This window comes from Orycteropus afer, unplaced genomic scaffold, assembly GCF_000298275.1.
Source record: "Orycteropus afer afer isolate SDZICR_OR568_19922 unplaced genomic scaffold, OryAfe1.0 scaffold00016, whole genome shotgun sequence".
Classification (NCBI taxonomy): domain Eukaryota; kingdom Metazoa; phylum Chordata; class Mammalia; order Tubulidentata; family Orycteropodidae; genus Orycteropus; species Orycteropus afer.
In genome coordinates, this window is record NW_006921603.1 from 10,627,120 (window position 1) to 10,650,647 (window position 23,528).

Below are 23,528 nucleotides of genomic sequence, written 5' to 3' on the forward strand. Positions count from 1 at the left end.
CCTACTTCCGTAGTGATACTGCCTTGGAAACCCAAGGAGGGGTCGCTATGAGTCGGGGCCGACTCGACGGCACATAACAACAACAACAACAGGGTTGCAAAAATTAATCTCCATGAGATAAACAGTATAACTAACTTATTTATGGTTAATGACCCAATCTCCTGATTCCAGGTACTTCTTTCTTTTTATTAGACAGCAATATAATAGAGAATTTTCAAATATTAGAAAACTATTAAATCTTATATTTGAAATTGATAATTTCTGAGGAATGTGCTTAAGGAAATACTAAAACAAAAGAACATACTTGAAACTTCTTCAAAACCATCCCAGAATTCCTTAACATTGGCGTTTGAAATAACGCTGTCTTTGCAGTTCAGGAGATCTGCCTGATGATCTCCAAAATCAACACTAACTGCATCTGCCTTCCACAAGCTGATGTTCATTTTCTTGTGTGCACCAGAAACCACTGCAGGCTACAAAAATGAATAAATAAATATTAAAATGTAACACGTATTATTAAAAAGTATAGGTATACTTCAAAACTTGATTTTATATATACACATATGTACATCAAATGGATAACACATTAAATGTTTTAGGCCTAATGACAAATTGATGAGTATACTAAAAGCTATTAATAATAATACTCCCTGACCTGACAAGATGTTCACCATATATTGGTATATAGAAAAGATGATACACAATGCCATATAGAGCACATTACCATTTCTAAAAATAAAAATTTAAATGACGAATAATTTTCAGGAAGGAAGAAAAATAGGAATTTTTAGTTGCTTTATCTATAGACTAATTTTTATGGGCAGAATAAACCACTTATGTAACAAGATGTTTCTTACAAAAATACATACTCCTCAAGATTGAAACACTTTATACATATTTGCAGTTTCTTTCATTTACAGCACACACGTATACATACCACTCACACATTCTTTATCACCACAAGGATGATGATAAATACAAACACTAAACACTAGGCATAACAACATTAAATTTCAAGCCTAATGACTGATTCCCTGAATGTGAATCTGTCCTTTGATATAACATGAATTCAATTTCCCTCAAGGTTCTAACTCAGCAACCAACAACTGAAAAATCCTACCTTCTACAAATCCAGTTTTACTGTGAAAACACCTGTAAGGAAATCTGATGTAGCAGTATTCTCAGTTTTCACCTTTTTTTTAAAAAAATTTCTTTATTCTAAAGAAAAAATCTGGACTACAGAAACTACTATAAGTTACTGTGAAATGTGGCCCAGGTATGTCCTCGAGAGTTTTGAGGAAATCTAAGAAGCCCCATCAAAAAAGCATATACAAAATTTTGTGCCTATGCACTAGAAAGGTATACATTTTATGGGGGGGAGATCAGGACCAAGCTTACAGATTTTTAAAGGAATATGCAAACAAAAACTATTAATAACACTGAACTATAAGGTTCTTTAATAAAAAAAAGAAAAACAACTCACTGCCATAGAGTCATATCTGACTCATAGCAATCCCTCCTTGGCTTTCTAAGGCAGCGTCACTAGGGAACTAAATTGCCCAATCTCCCTTCCGAGGAGTGGCTGGTGGGTGTGAACAGCCAGCCTTCTGGTTAGCAGTCAAGTGCCTTAGGCACTATGCCACTCGTATCATAAACTCATTTTTATAGAGCTTACTCATCTTACTATCCTAATGCCTATTACAATGACTGAATCTCTCATTAGGTACTCAGTAGCTGTTGAACACCCACAGAAGCAGCAGCAAAGAAATCAGATGCTGTACTGCCCACTGGGCAAACGTGCTACAAAAGACCTCTTTAAGGCCTTCAGAAGCAAAGATGTCACTGTGAAGACTAAGGTGCGCCTAACCCAAGCCATGGTATTTTCAATCTGCCTCATATGCATGTGAAAGCTGGACAATGAATAAGGAAGACCAAAGAAGAGGTGATGCCTTTGAACTGTGGTGTTGGTGAAGAATACTGAAAACACCAAGGACTAACAGAAGAACAAACAAATCTGCCCTGGAAGAAGTATAGCAGGAATGCTCCTTGAAAGCGAGAATGGCCAGACTTTAACTTACGCTGGTCATGTTGTCAGAAGGGACCATTCCCTGGAGAAGAATATCATGCCTGGTAAAGTGGAAGGTTAGTGGAAAAGGAGGGGAGGCCCTCAACAACATGGATGGACACAGTGGCTGCAACAAAGGGCTAGAGCATAGCAAGGATTGTGAGGCTGGTGAAGGACCAGGAATATTTTGTTCTGTTGAACATGGGGTCACTCAAGTCGGAGCCAACTTGATGGCACCTAATAACTGTTCAATGAATGAAGTAAAATGAAACAGTAGTTTATGTTTTCCAGAAAGAAAAATATAAATTGAACATGCTTATACTAAATCTTGGATTCTTAAATATGTTCATAGTTACTGCTTATCAACCCAAAAAATTTTGTTAAACAGATTATCATTTTTATTAGGGTAGAACTAAATAATGGAGGAGTGTGTCTTTCAAACTTTTATGAACTTATAAATAATTGTACTATGGATAAACACTAAAGGCACAAGCATCCACATTTTCAAGAAAAATGCTTCTAATATTAATTAACATTTTAAATAGATATGAAACTGCTTACTGTACTACAATAAAAATTTAAGGAGGGAATTTTACTAAATGTCTTCACTGATAAATCAGAAAATAATAGTAGCATATCATCACTGTTTCCCAGTTAATTTATATAAATCTGGCTGTAGCGGTTATGTTTGTGTGTCAACTTGGCTGGGCAGCTGAATGTAGTTATTCCCTATGGTGAGATCAGTAATTATCCATGGTGGAATCTATTGGAGCAGGTGAGTAGCTGCTTTGGGTATGTGGTTTGCTTCCTGTATATAAGCAGCAGCTTTGGGAATGGTCTCTAGCTTATGGCACACTGGGACCCTGCATGTAGCTGTGTCGTTGTTCAACAGCCTGCTATGCTCTGCCAACCTTGGGATTTACAATGGACTTGAATTAATGGCCTGCCATGTGGTTTGGTAACATCGGGACTGTGCCATTTATTTGTTGACCCTGGGCTTGTTAGCCTCAGTAGTCAGTAGCTGCCTGAGTGAAGAGATGACTCTAGCTTCAGTGGGCCAGGAGCAAGAGGCAGACCTAAGCCTAAGGTCAAGGGGCTTTCACCCAGCCCCTAGAGCCTGGCACTTTGAACTTGGACTTCTAGCCTCCTGAACTGTAAGAAAATAAACTACTGTTTGTTAAAGCCATCCCATTTGTGGTATATTCCTGTCAGAGTAGCACTAGGTAACCAGAACACTGGCCAAAATATAAGAATTCAGAAACAAAACATTTTAGTAACCTTTTCAGTGTTTTTGATACCTATTTGCCCCTCAAATAGTACTTTTTCTTTACTATTTCAAATCCATGAGAAGGCACAATGCTGCTTATTCATCCAGTTTGTTACACTAAAATTTTACATAATCAATTTAAAATACTCACCTGTCCTTGCTTCCAGCATTCTTTGAAAAGCTTCCAGTTATTAGTATTCTTATAATCCTTAAGCCATAAAATATGCTTCTCACATATCCAAGAATGTGGTATATCACTGTACAATTTATTGTTTTCATTCACGACACACTTCCTGGTTTCTTTAGTCTCTTCTTTAAGCTCTGCTTTGACATTTATCTTGGAGACTTTGTTTGGTGGAATTTTGTTTTCAACAACTGAAGCAATTATGTCATCAAGAATGTTTGGCATAGTCCTTCCACTTTTGCCACTCTATTAAGAGGAAAAAAAAAAAAGTCTGAAAAAATTGTATATACTAAGTGGAAATATATGTTTTTCTCATAGGCTGACTATTATTTTTATCAACATTCACTTTTATGTACTACAAACACAGCAAAAAACTAATGGAAACAATATCCCTGTGTCCAAGCACATGCAGCCATGTTAGTAGACAGGAATTCCAAGTCCCTACACCATTTCTGACAGATGAGCACGACAGATTTGGTGCAGTCCAGGGAACTGCCAGGTCTGCAGAACCAAGAACTATGCCCTTCCTTCCTGTCTTTCACGTTGTATTAGGCCTGTGGCAGAGGGGCAGAGTTTTTGAAACTACTAAAATTTTCTATCTATCCATGTAAAGAATTACACGGGCAGACAGAAAATTTTTTCTCCTGGTGAACGATTTGATTCCTAAATATTTTAAGTAACATAAAACATTTATTTCCTTGTGTATTTTTTCCCCTTTAAAGCTATTTTTAAATTCTCAAGGGGAGTTATCCTGGGTATCTCCAGGAAAAGCCCCTTCCACCAATCTTGTTTTGCTGGAAAAAACAGATTTAAAAAAAAAAAACTGCTTTAAAATTAAGAGATGTTATAATACAAATGTCAATATGCCTACGATTTGGTACATTTAATTTTATCTGCAGCTATTTATTTTATAGTTCCCGGCCAATAGCCACACCTCCAAATCATGTAAATTTAAGGCCTAAGTTGAAGACAGAAAACCCAGCATGACTTACTGGGGCTCCCATGGAATACACTGGTGCAAAGGCAATGCCAGCATCTGTAGAGCCTACTCGTAGTTTGCCAGCCGTTGTGGTCAGCAAATCCCGTAAGGTTGAGCCCTGTTCATTATTCTGGGACACAGGAGGGGATGCTCTACAATTTGGAGAATCAGGGTTACCTTCTTCTTGCTCTTCTTTAAATTCCTTTTCAAGAGTACATTCTTTGTTTTCTGAAATAAAAGAGTCATAAATTTTTAACACAAGGATACTGCTAATGTACAAAGCAAACCGGCACCCTGGATTTTATAGGAGGAGGCAAAACTGAAGCACTTAGTGAGTTATTCACCTGAACACACACCAGAGGATGGATTAGATCCTTCAAAATGGAGTCAAACAGTTTGAATATGAAAAGGCCTTCCTCAACATCTTAGACATGTAGCTGAGTTTGTACCTGTCACAAATGAAAAATGCTATAGCTAAGACAGGCAGAAAGCATAGATCAGTTACATTTATATTGCCCTGGTGGCTTAATTGGTATGTTCATCCACAATGACTCTGTAGCTACTTTTGATGCGATCACGGGAAGGCACACAGAGTGTTTAATGAGAGAAGAAAAACATTTTCTTGAAGCTAACCCATGAGCAGGACAAACGTAAATTGTTCTAAGATAACAGTACACTATTGGTTATACTATAATCTTATAATATCTGCTTAAAAAAACCAAACTCACTGCTGTTGAGTCGGATCCGACTCCTAACGACCCCTCCTTGGGTTTCCGAGGTGGTATCACTACAGAAGTACATTGTCCAACCTTCCTTCCGAGGAGTGGCTGTTGGGTTTGAACCTCCAGCCTTCTGGTTAGCAGTCAAATGCCTTAGGCACTACGCCACCAGAGCTCCTATAATCACTGCTTACATAATGAAATATATTTACCTTTTTTTTCCTCTCTGGCTTTTTGCTCTGCAAGATCTGCTAACCAGTGCAGTGGTGATTGGGATTCTGGAGGAGTTAATTTGCTCTCTGTGCTTACATCACTTCTAGGGCTGCTGCTGACCGTCGCCTCAGACTTCTGAGGGGTCTTTTGCTGCTGAGACTCAGGCATGCCCAGAGAAATTTTATTACTGTGATTTAGAACATTCTGCAAAACCTACAAGGGTTAAAAGTAATTGAATTTTCAAATACTAATGTCAATTACAAAGTCATAGTCATAAATTCTTATGCAATGACAGAAAATAATTTGCAAAACACAAATCTTATATTAGATTTCAAATATCAAAGTTTATTAATTTAACCATAAACATTTCTTTTTTCCCCCCTCAGTAAAAGAGGTTTTTACTCACCTGAGACACACCATTCACTGTAGGAAAATTTCCAACTTGTACACTCTGTTTGTTACTACAATGACAATGGGATTTAATACCATATTTTTCTCTAAGAGTGTGCATCGCATCTAAAAGGTCTGTCAAAACTGTAAAATAAAATGGTAGTTAATAAAAAAATACTTTTAGTACTTAAGATTATAAAACTTCTTTTTTATTATGTTTTATAATTAGAAATAGTGGAGGTTTACTTGTGCTGTTTCAATTTTCTTCTATTTTTCTTCATATTACCTTTCATTAGTTTTGATGATTCAACCAAAATGTTAATGTTCACTATTAATACTCACTATTCCTGTTTTTTCTTAACTCTACTATTAGAAATTTAGTATGCTCAATAAACTTAACACCTTTCATTATCAATCCAGTAAGTTTTTTCATTCACTCTAGTTTCTTCCTTCAAAAATGATTCCTGTATGGTTTACTTCATCAGTAGGACCTGCTTTGTCTCCCCAGCTCTGTGACACAGGATTCCCAGTAATTCTGAGCAAGAATAGGTCAGAGTTAGATAAACTTGTCTAACAATTATATTATACTCCTTCACAGTCTAGAGCAACCAAAAGCTGCTCTACTCGTAACGTGTGTTTATACTTACCGGAACCAGGTATGATTTGAGTTGGCATTAAATGTTTATGATCATGAGGCTGTCCCTTCACACACTTCATCCAAGCATACAATTCTTTATCTGAAAGATTAAAATATGCCTATTTTTATATCACTCATGGTTCTAGAATTATAAAATTGATAGCTTGCATACAAAGAGCTTAACAATCATATAAAACATCAATGGCATTCTCCAAATGTTTACTTCTTAATAAAAGTAAGCCAGAAAAACCAGTGAATTTTATATATGACAATGACTCAAAGTGGACAGAATGACAGACTTTCCTGAAACAACCATTTTTTAAACTGATGTATTGTTGTTAGCTGACATGGAAATCCACTAACTCACAGGTACCTTATATATAAAAGAATGACATTTTGCCTGGTACTGCTCCATCTTCATGATCATTGGTTTGAGTCCTTTGTTGTGGCTACTGTAATCCATCTCAGCGCAGCCTTCCCTCATTTTCACAGACTCTCCAACTTTACAATATAGGATGTCCTTCTCTAGCAGCTTATCTTTCTTGATCACATGTCCAAGGTAAGTCTTAACATCTTCACTTCGAAGGAGCATTCTGGTTGTATTTCTTCTAAGACTGATCTGTTTGTTCTCTGGCAGCTCACAGAATATTCTATATTCTTTGCCAACACATTTCAAATGCATCAATTCTTCTGTTTTCCTTTCCTTTGCCTAGCTTTCCCATGGCATATGAGGTGATTGCAAAGATCATGGGTGGGTCAGGTACATTTTAGTCATCAAAATCTTTGCTTTTTAAAACTTAAAAGAGGTCTTTTGCAGCAGATTTGCTCAACGCAATGAACTGTTTGATTTCTTGACTGCTGCTTCCATGTATAGGGATTATTGGTTCAAGCAGGATGAAATCACTCACAGCTTCAATTTCTTCCCCGTTTGATTCTAGTTTCTCTATATTAATTTCTTTTTATGTTTTCTCTATCGTGGGATTTTGTCTGATCCCAAAACATTACACTGACAAGTCTGATAACTTTTGCGAACACATACCTTCAAACAAGGCTCCATATTAAGGTATAGCGAGCAAAACACCGAAAAATTCACTATCCGGGTATTTCAAGACCTTTCTCTATGAATTTAATGACGTAGGGAAGAATTTATAATGTGACTGTATCAGTTTCACTTATCACCATAAAGCACATTTAATTCACCATTTCAAAAGAAATCTCTAACTTGTTTCATGGAAACAAACCAAAAAAACCAAACCCAACTCATTGCTACCAAACTAATTCTAACTCATGGTAATTTCATGTTTATAGAGTAGAATGAAACCGTAAGATTTTCTTGGCACAACTCATTATGGAAGCAGATCACTAGGCCTTTCTTGTAAGATACCATTGGGTAGTTTGAACCATCAGTCTTTACGTTAGTAAAGAACATAAACAGTTTGCATCACTCAGGGAATTGTTTCACGGAAAGACTCATGAAATTCAAATCTAGTCTAAAACTACTATTCTTTTCCAAAAGCTCACTGACTTTTCCCTCCAAAGCTTACATAGTAACTTGTACTAATTTCATACATTTTAGACACATGGTGATTACTACTGTTACTGTTTGGTGCTGTCAAGTCAGTTCAAACTCATAGCACCCTTACGTACAACAGAACAAAACGTTCTCTAGTCTTGCACAATCCTCATCATCATTACTACGTCTGAGCCCACTGTTGCAGCCACTGTGTCAATCCATCTTGTTGAGAGTCTTCCTCTTTTTTTGTTGACCCTCTATGTTCCCAAGCATGATGTGTCCTTCTCGAGGAACTGGTCCATCCTGATAACCTTCCAAAGTATGTGAGATGAAGTCTTGCTATCCCTGCTTCTATGAAGCATTGTGGCTGTACCTCTTTCCAGACATATTTATTCATTCTTGGGGTAGCTGATTCTTCACCAATATCATAATTCAAAAGCATCAATTCTTATTCTGTCTTCCTTATTAATTATCCAGCTTTTGCATGCACATGAGACAACTGAAAAGACCATGGCTTAAGTCAGGCAAACCTTAGTCCTCAAAGTGACACCTTTACCTCTTAAAACTTTAAAGATGTCTTTTGCTGTACATTTGCCTAATGGAACATACTGTTTGATTTCTTCACTGCTTTTTTCATGGGCTTACATTTTACACATTTAGTGATTATGACTATAAACAACTCTATGTTAAGCCTGATCAATATGAGTTTCCTCCCCCACACACAGTATTTAAGCAGTAGAACAAGAAGATATCTAGATAACACGGAGTATACTAACATAAGGCATGTATGTTATACTCAGAAAAATGATGTGTAAATAAACACAACTATCTTGTTCAAGTAAAGATTCATGGATATATTTATAAAAATAAATCAAAAGTATTTTTTTTTAATTTGGCAAAGGGAAAGCAAAAGTATTATGGAACCAAGAACGAGGAATATAAAATGCATGCCAAGAAGTATTTAACATGCAGCTACATCCACCAATTGAAAATATCAAAATATGTCTAGAAGATATCTGACAGCATAAAATATATTTCTTACTATGGTTTTACATTTTATTTATATTTACATGTTTTGCATGTAATAGAAACACCTAGCTGATGGTCAGACATACCTCCCCATTGCTCAGGTCTCTTTGGGTAAGTGTTGGTGTATTATTAAAGAAGGATCAGACAATGAGGCTTTAGTATCCTTATTAACTAGAAAAGATACTGATGGCAAAATCATGGTTTATCTAATATACTAATATCTAATATACTGCTCTGAAAAAGAGCTATCATGAATGAAAATGACATTTTTGACATTGAATGGTCTACCATCGAGTAGACCTCTAATACTTCATTAAGATTACCCCACTATTTTCAGGATCCCAGTAGTAGGTCAAAGCATCCAAAACTGCCTTAGTAAAATTTTTCTAAAAGACTTAAATCATGAAAAAAAGAAGCACTCAGCTACTTTCTTGTTTAACTTTGTATTATTCCTAGTTGTATTAACAAGCAGAACATAATTTTTGAGTATTTTTACTCTGTGTCTAGAAATAATATTTTCAAAGGCTGCTTTCAAATACAAACACCATTTCTACAGTCTTTAAGAACTGAGGGATAAATGGTGCTACTGGCAGAATACTCTTTTAACGTTCTGATTTGAACTTTATGGACTAATACTTAGAAAAATCAATTCACACCATTTAATTGTGACTTAATGGCATGACAGGTTTTCCAAGGCTATGAATTTTGACACTAGCAGACGGCCTAATCTTTCTCCTGCAAAGTGGCTGGTAGTTTCAACCACCAACCTTCTGGTTAGTGGCGAAATGCCTTAACCACTATACTACCAGAGCTCTTGGCATTTTTGAAAAGGAACTTCAGACTTCTACACATTAGAACCTGAATTTGGGCTACATTAGGAACTATCTTCCTGAAATAAGAAGTAGATCCACTAGGTAAAGTTAAAAACGCATGGTGCAATTTTATTCTAGAAAATCTAGCCATCAACAAACTGTGGTTACTACTCTTCTTTTCAAAACAAACTTTCTTACGATTCATAATTAAGGTTAAAAAAGAAAAAGAACACATCTAATTTTCCGTATTAGTGATCCAAAGATCAGAACAAACACATTATATAAAAATTACAATGTATAAGAAGTTATACACTGACCTCTGGAACTCTTCCTTTCCTTTGCCTTGTAACAATCTAAGCAGACCACAAAGCCACACTTTTGGCAGACCCAGTGGACGTTAAACAGCGTTGCTTCACATGCATCACACATCTCTCTCACTCCTCTCACTGCTCTTTTCCAGGCAATTTTGGCTGAAATACAGAGAAAACCAAAATTTAAAGGCACATATTCTCTTTTCTAGGCATTTTTGGCTATACTAGAGTACAAATAAAAATTTAATGGCAATCACATGAAATGTGAAAGCTATGTTAACTAAAGATCAAGCACAGATTTAAGTTAGTTATTCTCTTCAAAAGACTCAAAAATGATCATAAGTGAAAAATAAAAAAATGGTTTCTCTGTAAGATAGATTCTCAACCTAGGCACTTTTGACATTTGGTGCTGAATAATTCTTTGTTGTCAAGTGCTATCCTGTGTGCTGAACAGGTGTTTAATAGCATCCATGGCCACCCTCATTAGAGGCTATTAGCACAACACTACCTCTACCACTACCCTCCTGAGGTATGAGGAGCAAAAATGTTTCCAGTCACTGCTAAATGCCCCCTAAAGGGCAATACCAACCTATTTTGGAAACACTGATTTTAAGGAAAGGAAAGGAAAGGAAAGCAGCTAACTTGTGGAGGACATTAGGCAATGTGCTAGGTGCTTTACCTAAGTTAACACAATTACTTTTTCAACATAGCTGTGAGATAGCTTTCATTTCTATTTTTCAAAACTGAGATTCAAAGTGCTTATTTTCCAAATGAGGAGAGAATGAGGCAGAGAATCAAAAACAAATTTACCTGATAACAGTGATGAATCACACCAAAACAAAATCTTAAATAAATGATGAATTACGTCTTTATCTGGCAAATGCAGAAACATTTCCAAATTTCAAGCTAAAGTGTTTTTTATTGCAATAACATATGTATGCAGGAATGGTAACCACAGAGAAATGCTATTGTGATTTCATAAGCTGCTAAACTATTCAACTCAACCAAGCGAAAAATATTTGTGATCTTAGGTGCAAATGTTATTAAAGATAAAAAGATTATGGAAAGGACTTTTACAGATTAAACAAAATTGAGAGAAAAAATGCTAAAATGAAAATTGTGCAGTTGCCAGGTTTTAAGTAAGAATTTAATTAATTTCCTTACCATCCTTTTTTACCCAGGATAAAGCTGTTTTCTCAGACGTCACTAGTTGACAGAACTTATCACCTATTATATCCAATATATATTTAGACGTTTCTATGTCTAGCTCATCATCTTCATAATTTTCATGTGTCCATAAACTGATAGCTTCATCATCATACTGGTCAGGAGAAGAGAAACCATCTATTCTAACCACTCCATTTTTACTAAATGACAATCTGAAACATTAAGATATAAACACATTAGAGACTAAGATATTAAGCAAAGTCCAATGTTAAAATTGAAAATTTACAGTTGTTTTTTAAAAAGGAAAAGAGCCCCCCCTCCCCCCCAGGATTCTTGATTCATGTATAATGAATTATTGCACCTATTCTGCTCAATTAAAGTGACTCTTGCACCATTAAGCAAATGGCAATAATCAGCTGCATCAATTTCAGGTGATTTCAAGAAATAAGATTTTCCATATTGTTTATACTTATTTACTTTCAACTCCAACCAAATGAAAACCATGTCCAAGTATTTGAAGAGTGATAAGAATTAAATGTTAGTGAAATGTTGCCCTGAGTGAAAATATTAATTTATACATAGCCTAAATCAGGAACCTCTAAAGCTGTCAATGCTCTAAATTGCCTGAGGACTTTCACTAGGTGTTCTTTTCTTTTGGGGGGGGGGGGGGGGAAGGCCTAGTGCACATACCTTTTCATCAGTTAAAATGATATAAATAAAGTGAGATTCAGAGGAAGGAGACTCTAGTAATTTATTAGGAACCCAATTAGTGTGTCTTTTTCTCTTAGCTTTTGACATCCAATAAATGTTAACTATTTAGATAAGTTTAGGAGCTCTGGTGGCATAGTGGGTACCACATTTGGCTGCTACCAGAATGCCAGTGGTTCAAACCCATCAGGTGCTCCGTGGGAAGAAGATAAGGCAATCTACTTCCCTAAAGATTTACAGCTTTGGAAACCTGTGAGTTTGGTTGCTATGAGTCAGAATCGACTTGATGGCAGTGGGTTTGGTTTTTTTTTTTTTGTCTATTCAGATTAAATTTAGTGTAACTGGATTGCCAAATTGCTATTCTCTTTACTAAATGGTGGTTATCACACAATTATCTTGTACTTTCTTCACTCTTATTAACTCAGACATGAGACAGGAGGTAATTAAAATTTATTACAAGTTATTCTTATTTTTTAAGTCAATAACAATCTTTTTACCCCTATTTCCCATTTTTTATTATATTATCCCTTTCCCTTTTATAAACCAATTTTCTCCCTTTGTCAAAACTCATTATACACACTTTTTAGTTATCAAAAAGTTTCTATTAATTTAAATAAACTAAAAATGTTTTTTAGTTTGGAAGTATTTCTTCTTTGGAAGATGATGATTAGGAGAATAACTGAAGTCAACGTTAATTGAACATTCAATGTGTGGGTACCACACAAAGGATACTTCATCTCATTTAACCTTCATGAAACCCTCTAAGGTATGTAATGGTATTTTTCACATTTTGCAGAAGAGACATGTTAGAGGTCCTACTATAGTTACTAAAGTTAACCATTAAATAACAAAGCTGGGACTCAAACCCAGGAATAGTTTACTTCAGCATCTGAGAATTAACGTGTTTCTGTTTTCATTGGGTGCCCAGGAGTTCATTTTGACTCACAAGGACCCAATGTAACAGAGTAGAACTACCCCCACGGGGTTTCCAGAGCTGTAATCTTTATGGAGGCAGATCGCCACATCTTTCTCCTGTGAGCAGCGGTGGGTTCAAACTGGTGACTTCTGGGTTGAGTGTTTTAACCACTGTGCCACCAGAGCACTATTAACTAGTCTGTATTGATTGGGTTATTCTTCAATTGAACTCTGACAAATAAAGTATTATTGAGTAACATTAATATTAAAGATATATTTAGGAAAATAACAAATGTAAATGAATTTTGTATTTTACTGCAAAATTTGTAAAATGGACATAATGCTATCAAATCCTTAGTCATTTTAAAACTCTATATTTTCACGTCTACAACTGCGAAACCAAAAGTATTAACATTCCAATGTAATGCACTGACTTATGTGGAACTGCCTCTATGTTTTACCTAGATTTATAGACTATTTGTTATTAGTAGCTAATGCTTATATACATACACACACACACACAATTACTTTGACTCAAGTATAAAGGTTAAAAAAAAATTCTTTAAACTACTGTATCATATAATTTTCTATTAAAAAATTACTAACATTTTCTAAATAAGGAAAAACAAATATCCCAGAAGATAGAGATGATGTAGAGATTAAAAAAAAAAAAAGTAGTGTGAATAAATATTTGGTCAAACAGCATTGGTTAAACTTAGCACAAAAAATTATCTTTAGATAAATACTGAGATATATCTAAGTTAAGATACCTTTCACTTACCGTCTAAAGTAGTAAAACCTACAAAATACTGGTGAGTGAGTTGGTTCTTCACCTTTTTTATTCCGAATAAGTCTACATTCTCTGCACTTCTGTAAATTAGGCCCTATCTCACAGCAGGAATCATCCTGTAGAAACGACTCCCCAGTTTGTTTCAGTTTCTTAACTTTACGCCAATCTTTTAATACTGAACGAGGGATGCCAGCTGTAAAATTAGGAAGAAAGCATTAGCAATAAATGTTTGGTCAAAATATATATTCCTTGAGATGAGATTATTCCCAAGTTTCAGACATTCACTCACTAAAAAGTCCAGAGCAGCAATTCTATTTACTTACTAATAATCTACCACCAGAATGAAACAGACTCTTATGCCACTGTACTGGAAACACAGAACTCACGTGTATCATAAATGTTCACTTGACTGTTAATCTTTACACATTGAATATCCATGTGACAGTAGCAAACATAATAATCCTTCATATTTATACTATGTAAATCTATAAATGAAAAGAAAACCCATTGCCATCAATTCCAACTCAAAGTAACCTTACAGGACAGAGCAGAACTGCCCCATACGATTTCCAAGAACGTAAAACTGTTACAGAAGCAGGCTGCGTGTCTTTTACACATGGAGAGATTAATGGATTCAAACTGCTAATCTTTCTGTTAGCAGTTGAGAGCTTAACCACTGTGTCATTAGAAATCTGGTTTATGTAGGAGGAAACTCAAGATTCACAGGAAGAACTTAAAGACCAAATGTTAATAGTTTTAGAAATATTTATTGTCTTACAATAATCTGATCCTCCAAGGTAAATGCAGTTCATTAAGACAAGTGGTGACTTTGTATTCCCTATATTTGGAAGAAGAGAGGCTAAGAAACACTAAGCTGTGTTTCTGCTGATGTCCCTTCCATATTATAATACCCTCCATCTGATATCAATAAATCAGTAGAAGCAATACCTTTCAGAAAAGTAAAAGGTTTTGAAAGAACAAAAAACGACGACAATATTGGCAGTATTTTTTGATAGCAGAATGAAAAAAAGAAAACAGGCATCAGAATAAAGGAAAAACTCATCAATATACAGTCCAATATTTACAAGGAAAAAAAAGAACTATCATACTTTATGCCATTTCCCCACCACATTTATTAATGTGACTTTAACAACTGTGAACACATTGGCTAATTAGTCTTTTATAGAGCAGGAGGAACCAAAAAAAAAAAAAAAATACATAAAATGTTGTTGTTGTTGTTATGTGCCATCGAGTCAGACCCGACTCATAGCGACCCCTCCTCCTTGGGTTTCTGAGACAGTATCACTATGGAAGTAGATTGATTGCCCAACCTTCCCTCTGAGGAGATTTTGCCTATTAAATTCTTTAAAATATATGCATTTAAAGGCAAGCTATGTTAGGCCAAGCAAGTATTTGTTGATAACTACACTGTAACTTTGTACTTACACCACTAGTACATATTTAAACATTAGACGTGAGATTTACATAGTTTGCTATTTTTGTCAAAGTATTTCCTAACCTTGTGTTTTCTATCATGCCCATTTTATGCAGGGGAGGTATAGCTATTCTCCAGAGATTATACAATTCTTGCAGAAACTTGTAGGAAAAACCCCTTATCAATAGCAGAGGTCTCTTTTCCACAGCTGCCACTATCTGTTGATAGCATAAGCATTACAATTATAGAAAGATTGCACATTTCAAAATAGGGAAGTACTATGTTTAAACTACAAGGTGGCCCATTTAAAATCACCTCCCATTTATGAAGCACTTCTAGGACTGCTGCCTGGTTCTCTACAATTACGTGGTCTCTCCAATTTAGGTCAAGGAGTCATTTGGTTTAATTCACTAAAGAAACACACGTGCTTAAACACACATGCATATACATACATACACACACTTATGGGCTGAGATTATTGCCTTACAGCTTGCATAAAACGTTTATTTCCTTCTTCATTGTGTGTAACACACATTTTTCCTACAGACTCTGTAAAAAATTCGGTTTTTTGAAGTCAGAATGAACAACAGAAATGTTACACTACTGATAAATTTTTATTTAGCACATTTGCTTCCAATCATTTATTTCCTTTTAAAAAAAATTACACTAGAGTGAACTAAATGTACTCTTTCTGTTTTTAATAGGAAATGTTTAACCAATATGCATTTAAATTTTAGAGTGGAACAGTTCAAAAAGTATGGATTATCATACTGACCTCTAGTGGCACAGTGGGTTAAGGGATTTGGCTCTTAACTGGGTGGGTGGTTCACACCCACCAGCTACTCCTGCAGGAGAAAGAGGAGGCAATCTATTTCTTTAAAGATTTACAGCCTTGGAAACACAATGGGGGTCACTATGAGTTGGAATCAACTCAACGGCAGTGGGTTTTTAAAATATGTATTACATATAGAGAATAAAGAACCAGCCATTTCAAAGAAATTTCCTTTCTGTGACACAAAAAAGTCAAACATTTTTTCCTAATGAATAAATGGATTACAAAGATATGAGGGCTCAGGTCAAATGGGTAACTTTTGACATTGTAATTATGTTTCTAGTTTAGACCACAAAGAACTGTACTCCTTATATGAATTTTATAATAGTGTACACAATAAAAAAAAACTTCATCCTCCAATTCTACATATCTAATCTTTTGGAGACATCTAAAATATAAAAGTGTGAGCTAAGACACTTGCTCAACAAAAAAAATACCTAAAACTCAAATGGATATTTCTGTTTCCTTTATACCCTAACACTTTCATCCTTACTTCTCTATTTACAGCAAATCTACAATCAGCTTCTCCAGTAACAGAACACTGGGGAAGAAAATAAGAAACAAATACAAGATAACTTAAAAAAAAAAAAAAAAGTCCCATTCTCACAGCCCCCCCAAAAAGAAACAGAAATTAAACTTAGATTACAGTTGAACCACTGCTTTTGTGTATCATGGGATTTGTAGATATATTTAAATTGGTGGGTAATTTCAGGTCATAAAATAAAATTATGTAAAAAAGCAGTCACTGAAAAACATGCAACTTTTAATTATTAATAACAAAAGGCAGCAGATATAGACATTCTCAAAGTGAATACAGCAAACTGTATTGAATCTGGTTTTAGAATGCACTAAGAAACACTATTACATGTTCATGTATTAAGTATGTATTAAATAATTATATATGTAAAAAGTGTATATAATCATGTTATAAGTGCTGGCCTAACTCATTCTTAATGATTGGCTATTATTGGTGACTACCCAATGACCATTTAACCAAAAAAAAAAAAAGGTCATATTTAATCCATGAAGTAGACAATACACTCAAATATAAAAGTTTCTTGATTTACAAACTGCCAACTTCAAAAACCTTTCTAGATGGCCCAGAATTACAGCAAGTCAACTCTACCCATTATTAATAGATGGCATTTACAGTCACTTATTACTTTGAACTTGGAAACAAATATGACTTAGACTCCCTGAAGCTAATGTCAGTCACCAAGTAGAGGTCATTTGACTAAGCATCAACAGCCTGGGGAAGAAAAGTGCTGATTCTGGTCTTTGTCTTAGAACTTTTATTTGCGAGCATGTACCTTCCTTCAGCCTTAGAGGGAAAAGTGAGTATGTATACTTCAGTAAGCATCTTTTAAGTGTTAACTTCAAAAGAGCTGTAAGTGATAAAAGCTGAAAGATTCCTATCACTGTTTTTTTTTTTTTCAATTTAACTCAAGTATTTGATTGAATATACAAGACCAAAGGAAATGCTATATGGAGGTAGAAGAGAAATTTTACTGTGATAAACCTCTTATAAACTCATTGGGGAAGTGATGAGAACATATGAGAAGAAAAAGCAACATTGCATGTAATCCAACATTCAAATAGATGGCACGTTTCTCTTTTTCATACATCTTGTCAATCCCTTTATTTCCATCTTGACTGTATTTATATTTTTGTCTCTTGGGTTCTCTGTCTCTAGTTGAGCTTGTTTTCCTACTTTCTGACTATCCTTTTCCTGTATGATTCCATCCTCCTGTTTTTTCTCCTTCACTTTGCCTCTGGTTTCCACACAAGGCCCTCATTCAATGAAGGAAAACCTAATTCAGTGAAAAAGCACAATAACAGCTTTCAAGCATTCAAGGGCTTGCCAGAGTACTTTGTGAGCATCCACACTATCAGAGCTATCTCGTATACTATATGTGGATGAATACAAATAGAAACATCAAGTGCTTTCTGCTTTGTGCAACATACCTAAAAAGAAATAAGCAAACTCTAGAGTAAAAATACACAAACACTTTATAGTGAATGCTATTGGTATCACTTATTTTGATGTTTGGTAGCCACAGCCATAAAATAAATATTAAATATTTTGAAACTTTTAGTTATTATGTAATTTATTCTTAAGTACAGAAACACACATTTAAAACCACAACCACTTGGCCCCTTTTAAAACTTTTAACCTGTTGTTAAGGACTCTCTAAAAGTCATTATTAGTGATAGGGATGCTAATTTCAGTAGATGCCAATTTTGTCACCAAATGACAGAAAGAAGAGATATAGGCCAAGTATATACTACTCTTTAAAATGTGGCTTAACTTGCAAGCTGCCATCTAGATGTAACGATGGGTCTCTCCTTGTCCGGAGCCAAGAAGAATAAAGAAAACCAAATATTTATGGAAACAATTAGTCCTAGCGACTGGTATTCCATCTGATCTGCAGCCTATACAACTATGAGACCAGAAGAAATAGATGGTGCCTGGCTACTACTGTCAACCACTTGGAAGAGGATCTATGTTGGAGATCCTGGATAGAAAGGGAGTACAATGTGGAACAAAACTCAAAATCATTTGGGGAAAAAAAAAGGGGGGGACGGACCAGGTTTGCTGGCCCGATAGAACCTGGTGAAACCACTGAGACTATGGCCCCTAGCTGCCCTTCAGGTCTGGAATTGAACACATGCCTGTGGCTTCCAGCCAAACAATAGACAGGCATAGGAGTTGAACATTTACCTGAGGTAGATACACTACTTGGAGAGAACAAGCATGGGAGAAAGAAGGGCTGCTTATGCACAGGGAGACAGTTCAGGGGGCAGGAGCACATGGAGGGATGGACACAGGGAAGAGATAACTATTGGGAGGAAGTAGGAGGGGAGATGTTGCATTAGGCTAAATTGTGGTCAATGTCATGAGACAAAGTGTATGTGAACTGCTGTATGGAAAGTGTATTTGCTCTGTAAATTTTCACCCAAATCACAATTAAATAAATAAATAAATAAAAATGTGGCTTAAGATAAGTATATGTGAGTGAGATTTCTTTCCCAATTATATCTTGTCATAGATAATTATCTCAGCTAATATTAGGAACTACTTTTGGTGCAAAAGCCATAACTGCCTTTACACAGTTCTCAGAAATGATAAAAATTCTCACTACTGAAGTACACACTGGGTTACTGCCAATACAAGTGCTGGGTAAACCATGTATTTTCATAAAATGTTTTAAAATGGAGAACCAAGCCTTCTCATTTTCTCCTACAATTCAGAAAGAAGGTCAGCGAGCATATACATAAAACTAAAAAGCATGCAGCTAAAGGAAAAAGATGCCTACAGAACACTGATCTTCAGAGAATCACACATTACTTCTAGAAAACACAGCCACTTTAACTAAAAGAAAGTAATTTACGTACCGCTATTATTGTTGCTCTGCAACTTCAATTTACTTTTTTCTTTCGCACTCCGGCTGAGAACCCCATTGGGCTTCAAATCTTCTTCTATTTCACCTTTCCTCTTCTGCAAATCATTTTGCTTCTTTTTGTAAGTTGGCTTAGGTTGCCTTTTAGTCCTTTGCTCTGACTTGCTTTCACTTTCATCAGAGTCTCCACTTTCAGAGCCAGATTCATAAGTTCTTTTGGCTTTTCTCCTACCTATTTTATCATCTTTTATATATTTATCAACTATGATCTTACTATCTACACTATTTTGTATATCATTAGATGTGGAGGCTATTAAATTGACAGAACATGGCTTAATGATTTCTGATACAGAGTTCCCTGAATTTTCTGTTTTATTAGTATTTTTATCTTCTTCTGAGTGTCTAGTAAGCCAGGCCTTTTTCAGTTTAGTATGGTAGTTCGGTTGACTTGTCTGGGATGCCTGCCCATTTCCTACAAAGTTTGCTTTGTTTATTGTACTACAGACCATAGTGCTTTCCAAGGGAAGGGAGGCTGAAGATGTCTGATTTTTCACAGCATTAGGCTCAGTCTCACCAACATTACTACTTTTATATTGAGCAGCAGCCAGTGCTGCCTTGTGCTTTTTTAAATGGATAAAATCAGTTGTGCCTGAGAACCCAGAGCTGGGCTGAACAGCATTTCCTGTCTTACTACTACTGGCTGGTATAACTGAAGCTGTGGTGTTGACCATGCATTCTTGTGTTTGAGCCACTGACTGACCAACACTTTTTGAAGAGGTACATTCTAAGGACGCAGAGGCTGAAGTGGTATTTGATAAAGAGTAAACTGCTTCAGAAACACCCCAGCTGGAACCAGTGGTGGTAGTGACAGCAGATGTGAATGCATCCGTTTTGGTATTACACATCGTATTCACAGGAGACATGACTGAACTGGGAACGATGCCCTGTGAGACAGACTGAAAAACTTTTTCAGATTTTATGTGAGCACTGTCTGAATTCACACTTGGCAGAATGATTCTTCCCGTCTCTACGGCTTCTGCTGGTTTGAGGCAATCTGCTTGATGTGCCTCAGTTGAAGCTCTTTCACTAAGTCGATCTTTGGAAGCTAATTGCATTGCTGTCATGCCCTCGTATTTTGTACTAGAAGGTGGACGTACAATGACAGATGCCATAGCAGCCTGTGACTTTCCATTGCTTTTCTCCACATGCCATTCAGCTTTCTCTTTGCTGAGGTTATTATTAGATTTCCACATTTCTGTCAAACTCTGTTCAGAAGAACTCTTGAAATTTGCCTGAGAGTCTTTAGGCTCGGGTATTAGAGTTGGAGGCTTTTGGGATTCTTGAGCTTTCCCACCAGCATTTACTGGCATCACTGGAGTTAAAGTTGGAGGAGAAAGGTTACTATAGCTGCTTTCCTTTCTTTCCAGACTGTGATGGATTGGTGGGTGAAACACTGGTGCTCTATGCAAAGCAGGCATACTCCGGAGCGTATTTGTAGAAGAAACCGTCAAATGGGTAGGACTCCTGGTGTCATTTCTGAAGGTTGTAACTGAATGAGATGCAATTTGATGGGGAAGGTGTTCTGCTATCTTGCCTACTAAACCTTCATTCTCTGTTTGATGTTTAATCAAAGGTGGAGGCTTTGAAAGAGATGATATAAATGAAGTCAGAGTTTGAGGGTTAGTTGTTGCTACAAGACTACTACTCTGCTTTTCTGTGTAAATATTTGAAACCTCTTTTGAGGGGTACGATCTTGGTGGTTCATTGACTACACTGTTAGACAGTGTCGTGAAATAATTACTTTGGGGCAGACTCTGAGGCACTGAGTGCTTCATTTTATAAAGATCTGATACTGAGCGTTCTAAATCTTTGTCTTGTTTGATGACATGGCTTTTAGGGCTAGAAGATGACGATGTGACTCTGGAATAATTATCTCTCTCACCATCAAGCCCCTTGATTTTAGTTGTAAAGGGAGCAACATCAATACTTTCTTGAAGAATTCGTCGATGTTCCTCCTTGTATTTGTTTAATCTCTCTCCAGTCTCTTGGGGCGGCCTCTGTAATTGACTCAATAATGGATCCACAAAATGCCTATGCAAAAGACTGTCTTTTCCTGTCTGTGACCTATTTGAATCAAGGTCATTTTTTCCTGATGTGGATGCAACAGATCGTAATGGTTCAATAAAAGCTTTCCTCTCCAAGTCTCTATAAATAAAATATACAAAGGTTTTTTTAAAATCATTTTACCTTATATATTACAAAGGTAGCTTCTATGCAACATCATTCTATTATGAAAGACATGCCTTTGCATTATTACTAAATAAATTAGAAGGTGTATCAAGATTCAAATAACTACTTTTTTTCAAAGCCTAGTTTTAAGATATTAACTTAAAATTACTTATTTAGAAAGTCATTAAGGAAAACTATGAAAGATAAGTTTTACACATTGGTTAACTTACTCTTTATGATGATCTACTAAAGTTTTTGTCAGTGGTGGACTGGAATGTGCTGTAATTTTAAGAGGCCGATGAGGCTCTGCACTGGAAGGTCTGACAGGAATGTGACTAAGTAACCCAATGCCATCTGCTGAGGTCACAGGGGTGGGCTGATGTAACCAAGGACTGGGAGAATTCTATCAAAAAAAGAAGAAAAATAAAACAAAGCAAAACACAGATTTCCGTTATCAGAGAAAGCTAAACACAGTGTCACGGAACAGCAGTACACACATCAAGTACGTAACTCTTTATAAATTTATCTTATGAAAAATATATACACAAGTAACCAATATAATTACATGGATTTTTCCATATGATACTGGAAATTAACCACTGATACAACAGGGTTTCCAAGGCAACAAAGGTACATACTATTACATACACAATCCTGCAATAACAGTAATAACCTATGAGTGGATACATAGATAGATATGCAAACTGAACAGGGGTGAGAAGATGGACAGGAATACATCCATGATGTATATGATGTACAGATGTTTGACAGAGGTTATTTCTACATATGTATTTACATGTGCTGTAAATATACCCATGAATATATAGTAGAGCATACAAGCTGCAAGGTTATGGAAACTTTTTTGCCGTAACCAAATACTGGGCCTGGGGGGCTCAGGACCATAATCTTGGGGGGACATCAAGGTCAACTGGTGTATGTAATGCAGTCCACAAAGACAATGTTCTAACATTCTACTGTGGTGAGTAATGACTGGAGTCTTAAAAGCTTGTGAGTGGCCATCTAAGGTGCAACTACTGGTCCCTCCCTGTCCAGAGCAAAGAAGAGGGAAGAAAAGCAAAGCTGCAAGGAAATAATTAGTTCAAAGGGCTAACAGAGCATGTGAACCCTGGCTTCCATGACCCTGAGACCGAACTAGATGGTGCCCAGCCACCACTGCTGACCACTCTGCAAGGGATCACAGTAGAGGTCGTGAAAAGACTAGGAGAAAAATATGCAAGTAAACACAAAATCACAAAAATTGGCCAAGCTTACTGGTCTGATGAAAACTGGTGGAACTCCTGAGACTATGGCCCTTAGATATGCTTCAAGTCCGGAAGTGAACACAACCCTGTGGCTCAACTTTCAATGAAACAAGACAGGCCTGTAAGGAACAGTACTACCAGGAAGGTACACACTAGGTCAGAAGGGCATTCTAGATCAGAAGGGGAGCATGTGGCAAAGGATAAAGCTCAAAAGGCAGGAAGGGATTAGGAAAGGAGAACTAATGGAAATGGTAAACCCAGGGAGCAAGTGAGAAGAATGCTGTTACATTGTGAGATTCACACAAAATGTGTATGACTTGCTGAATGGAAAGCCAATTTGCTCTGTAAACTTTCACCTTAATCACAACAAAAAGTTAACAAACAGGATTTCCAAAAATTTATTATTTACTTTACTAAAAGACTATGCTGCTAATAGTAAAAAGACTTTTTCATTCTTAAACTATATTACCATAAAGTCATTATAATAAATTTCATTTGCCATTTTTTTCTTGTCAAAAATAATTAAGTTTTTCAGTGTAACAATTTAAGGAAACAATTGGAAAATAATCATATTTTTCAGGTAGAAACACACTCCATTTCACTATAAACAATATTGTTGTTTTTTAAAGGACCATTGAATTTGGAGGTATACCAAGTTGCTTGGTATCAA

The 23,528-nt window shown here is 36.0% G+C and overlaps 1 protein-coding gene across 1 annotated transcript in view; it reads right to left on the reverse strand.

Moving 5' to 3' along the window:
• JMJD1C (jumonji domain containing 1C) overlaps window positions 1-23,528 on the reverse strand; it is a 379,129-nt gene that overhangs the window by 17,623 nt on the left and 337,978 nt on the right. Inside the window, exons 9-19 of the mRNA XM_007959051.2 lie at window positions 21,827-21,999; window positions 19,366-21,572; window positions 13,691-13,892; window positions 11,284-11,498; window positions 10,126-10,278; window positions 6,465-6,554; window positions 5,834-5,961; window positions 5,427-5,640; window positions 4,509-4,723; window positions 3,484-3,762; window positions 305-473 (exon numbers count right to left, since the gene is read on the reverse strand). Coding sequence (XP_007957242.1) covers window positions 305-473; window positions 3,484-3,762; window positions 4,509-4,723; window positions 5,427-5,640; window positions 5,834-5,961; window positions 6,465-6,554; window positions 10,126-10,278; window positions 11,284-11,498; window positions 13,691-13,892; window positions 19,366-21,572; window positions 21,827-21,999 — 4,045 coding nt within the window. The remainder of the gene's footprint in view (window positions 1-304; window positions 474-3,483; window positions 3,763-4,508; window positions 4,724-5,426; window positions 5,641-5,833; window positions 5,962-6,464; window positions 6,555-10,125; window positions 10,279-11,283; window positions 11,499-13,690; window positions 13,893-19,365; window positions 21,573-21,826; window positions 22,000-23,528) is intronic.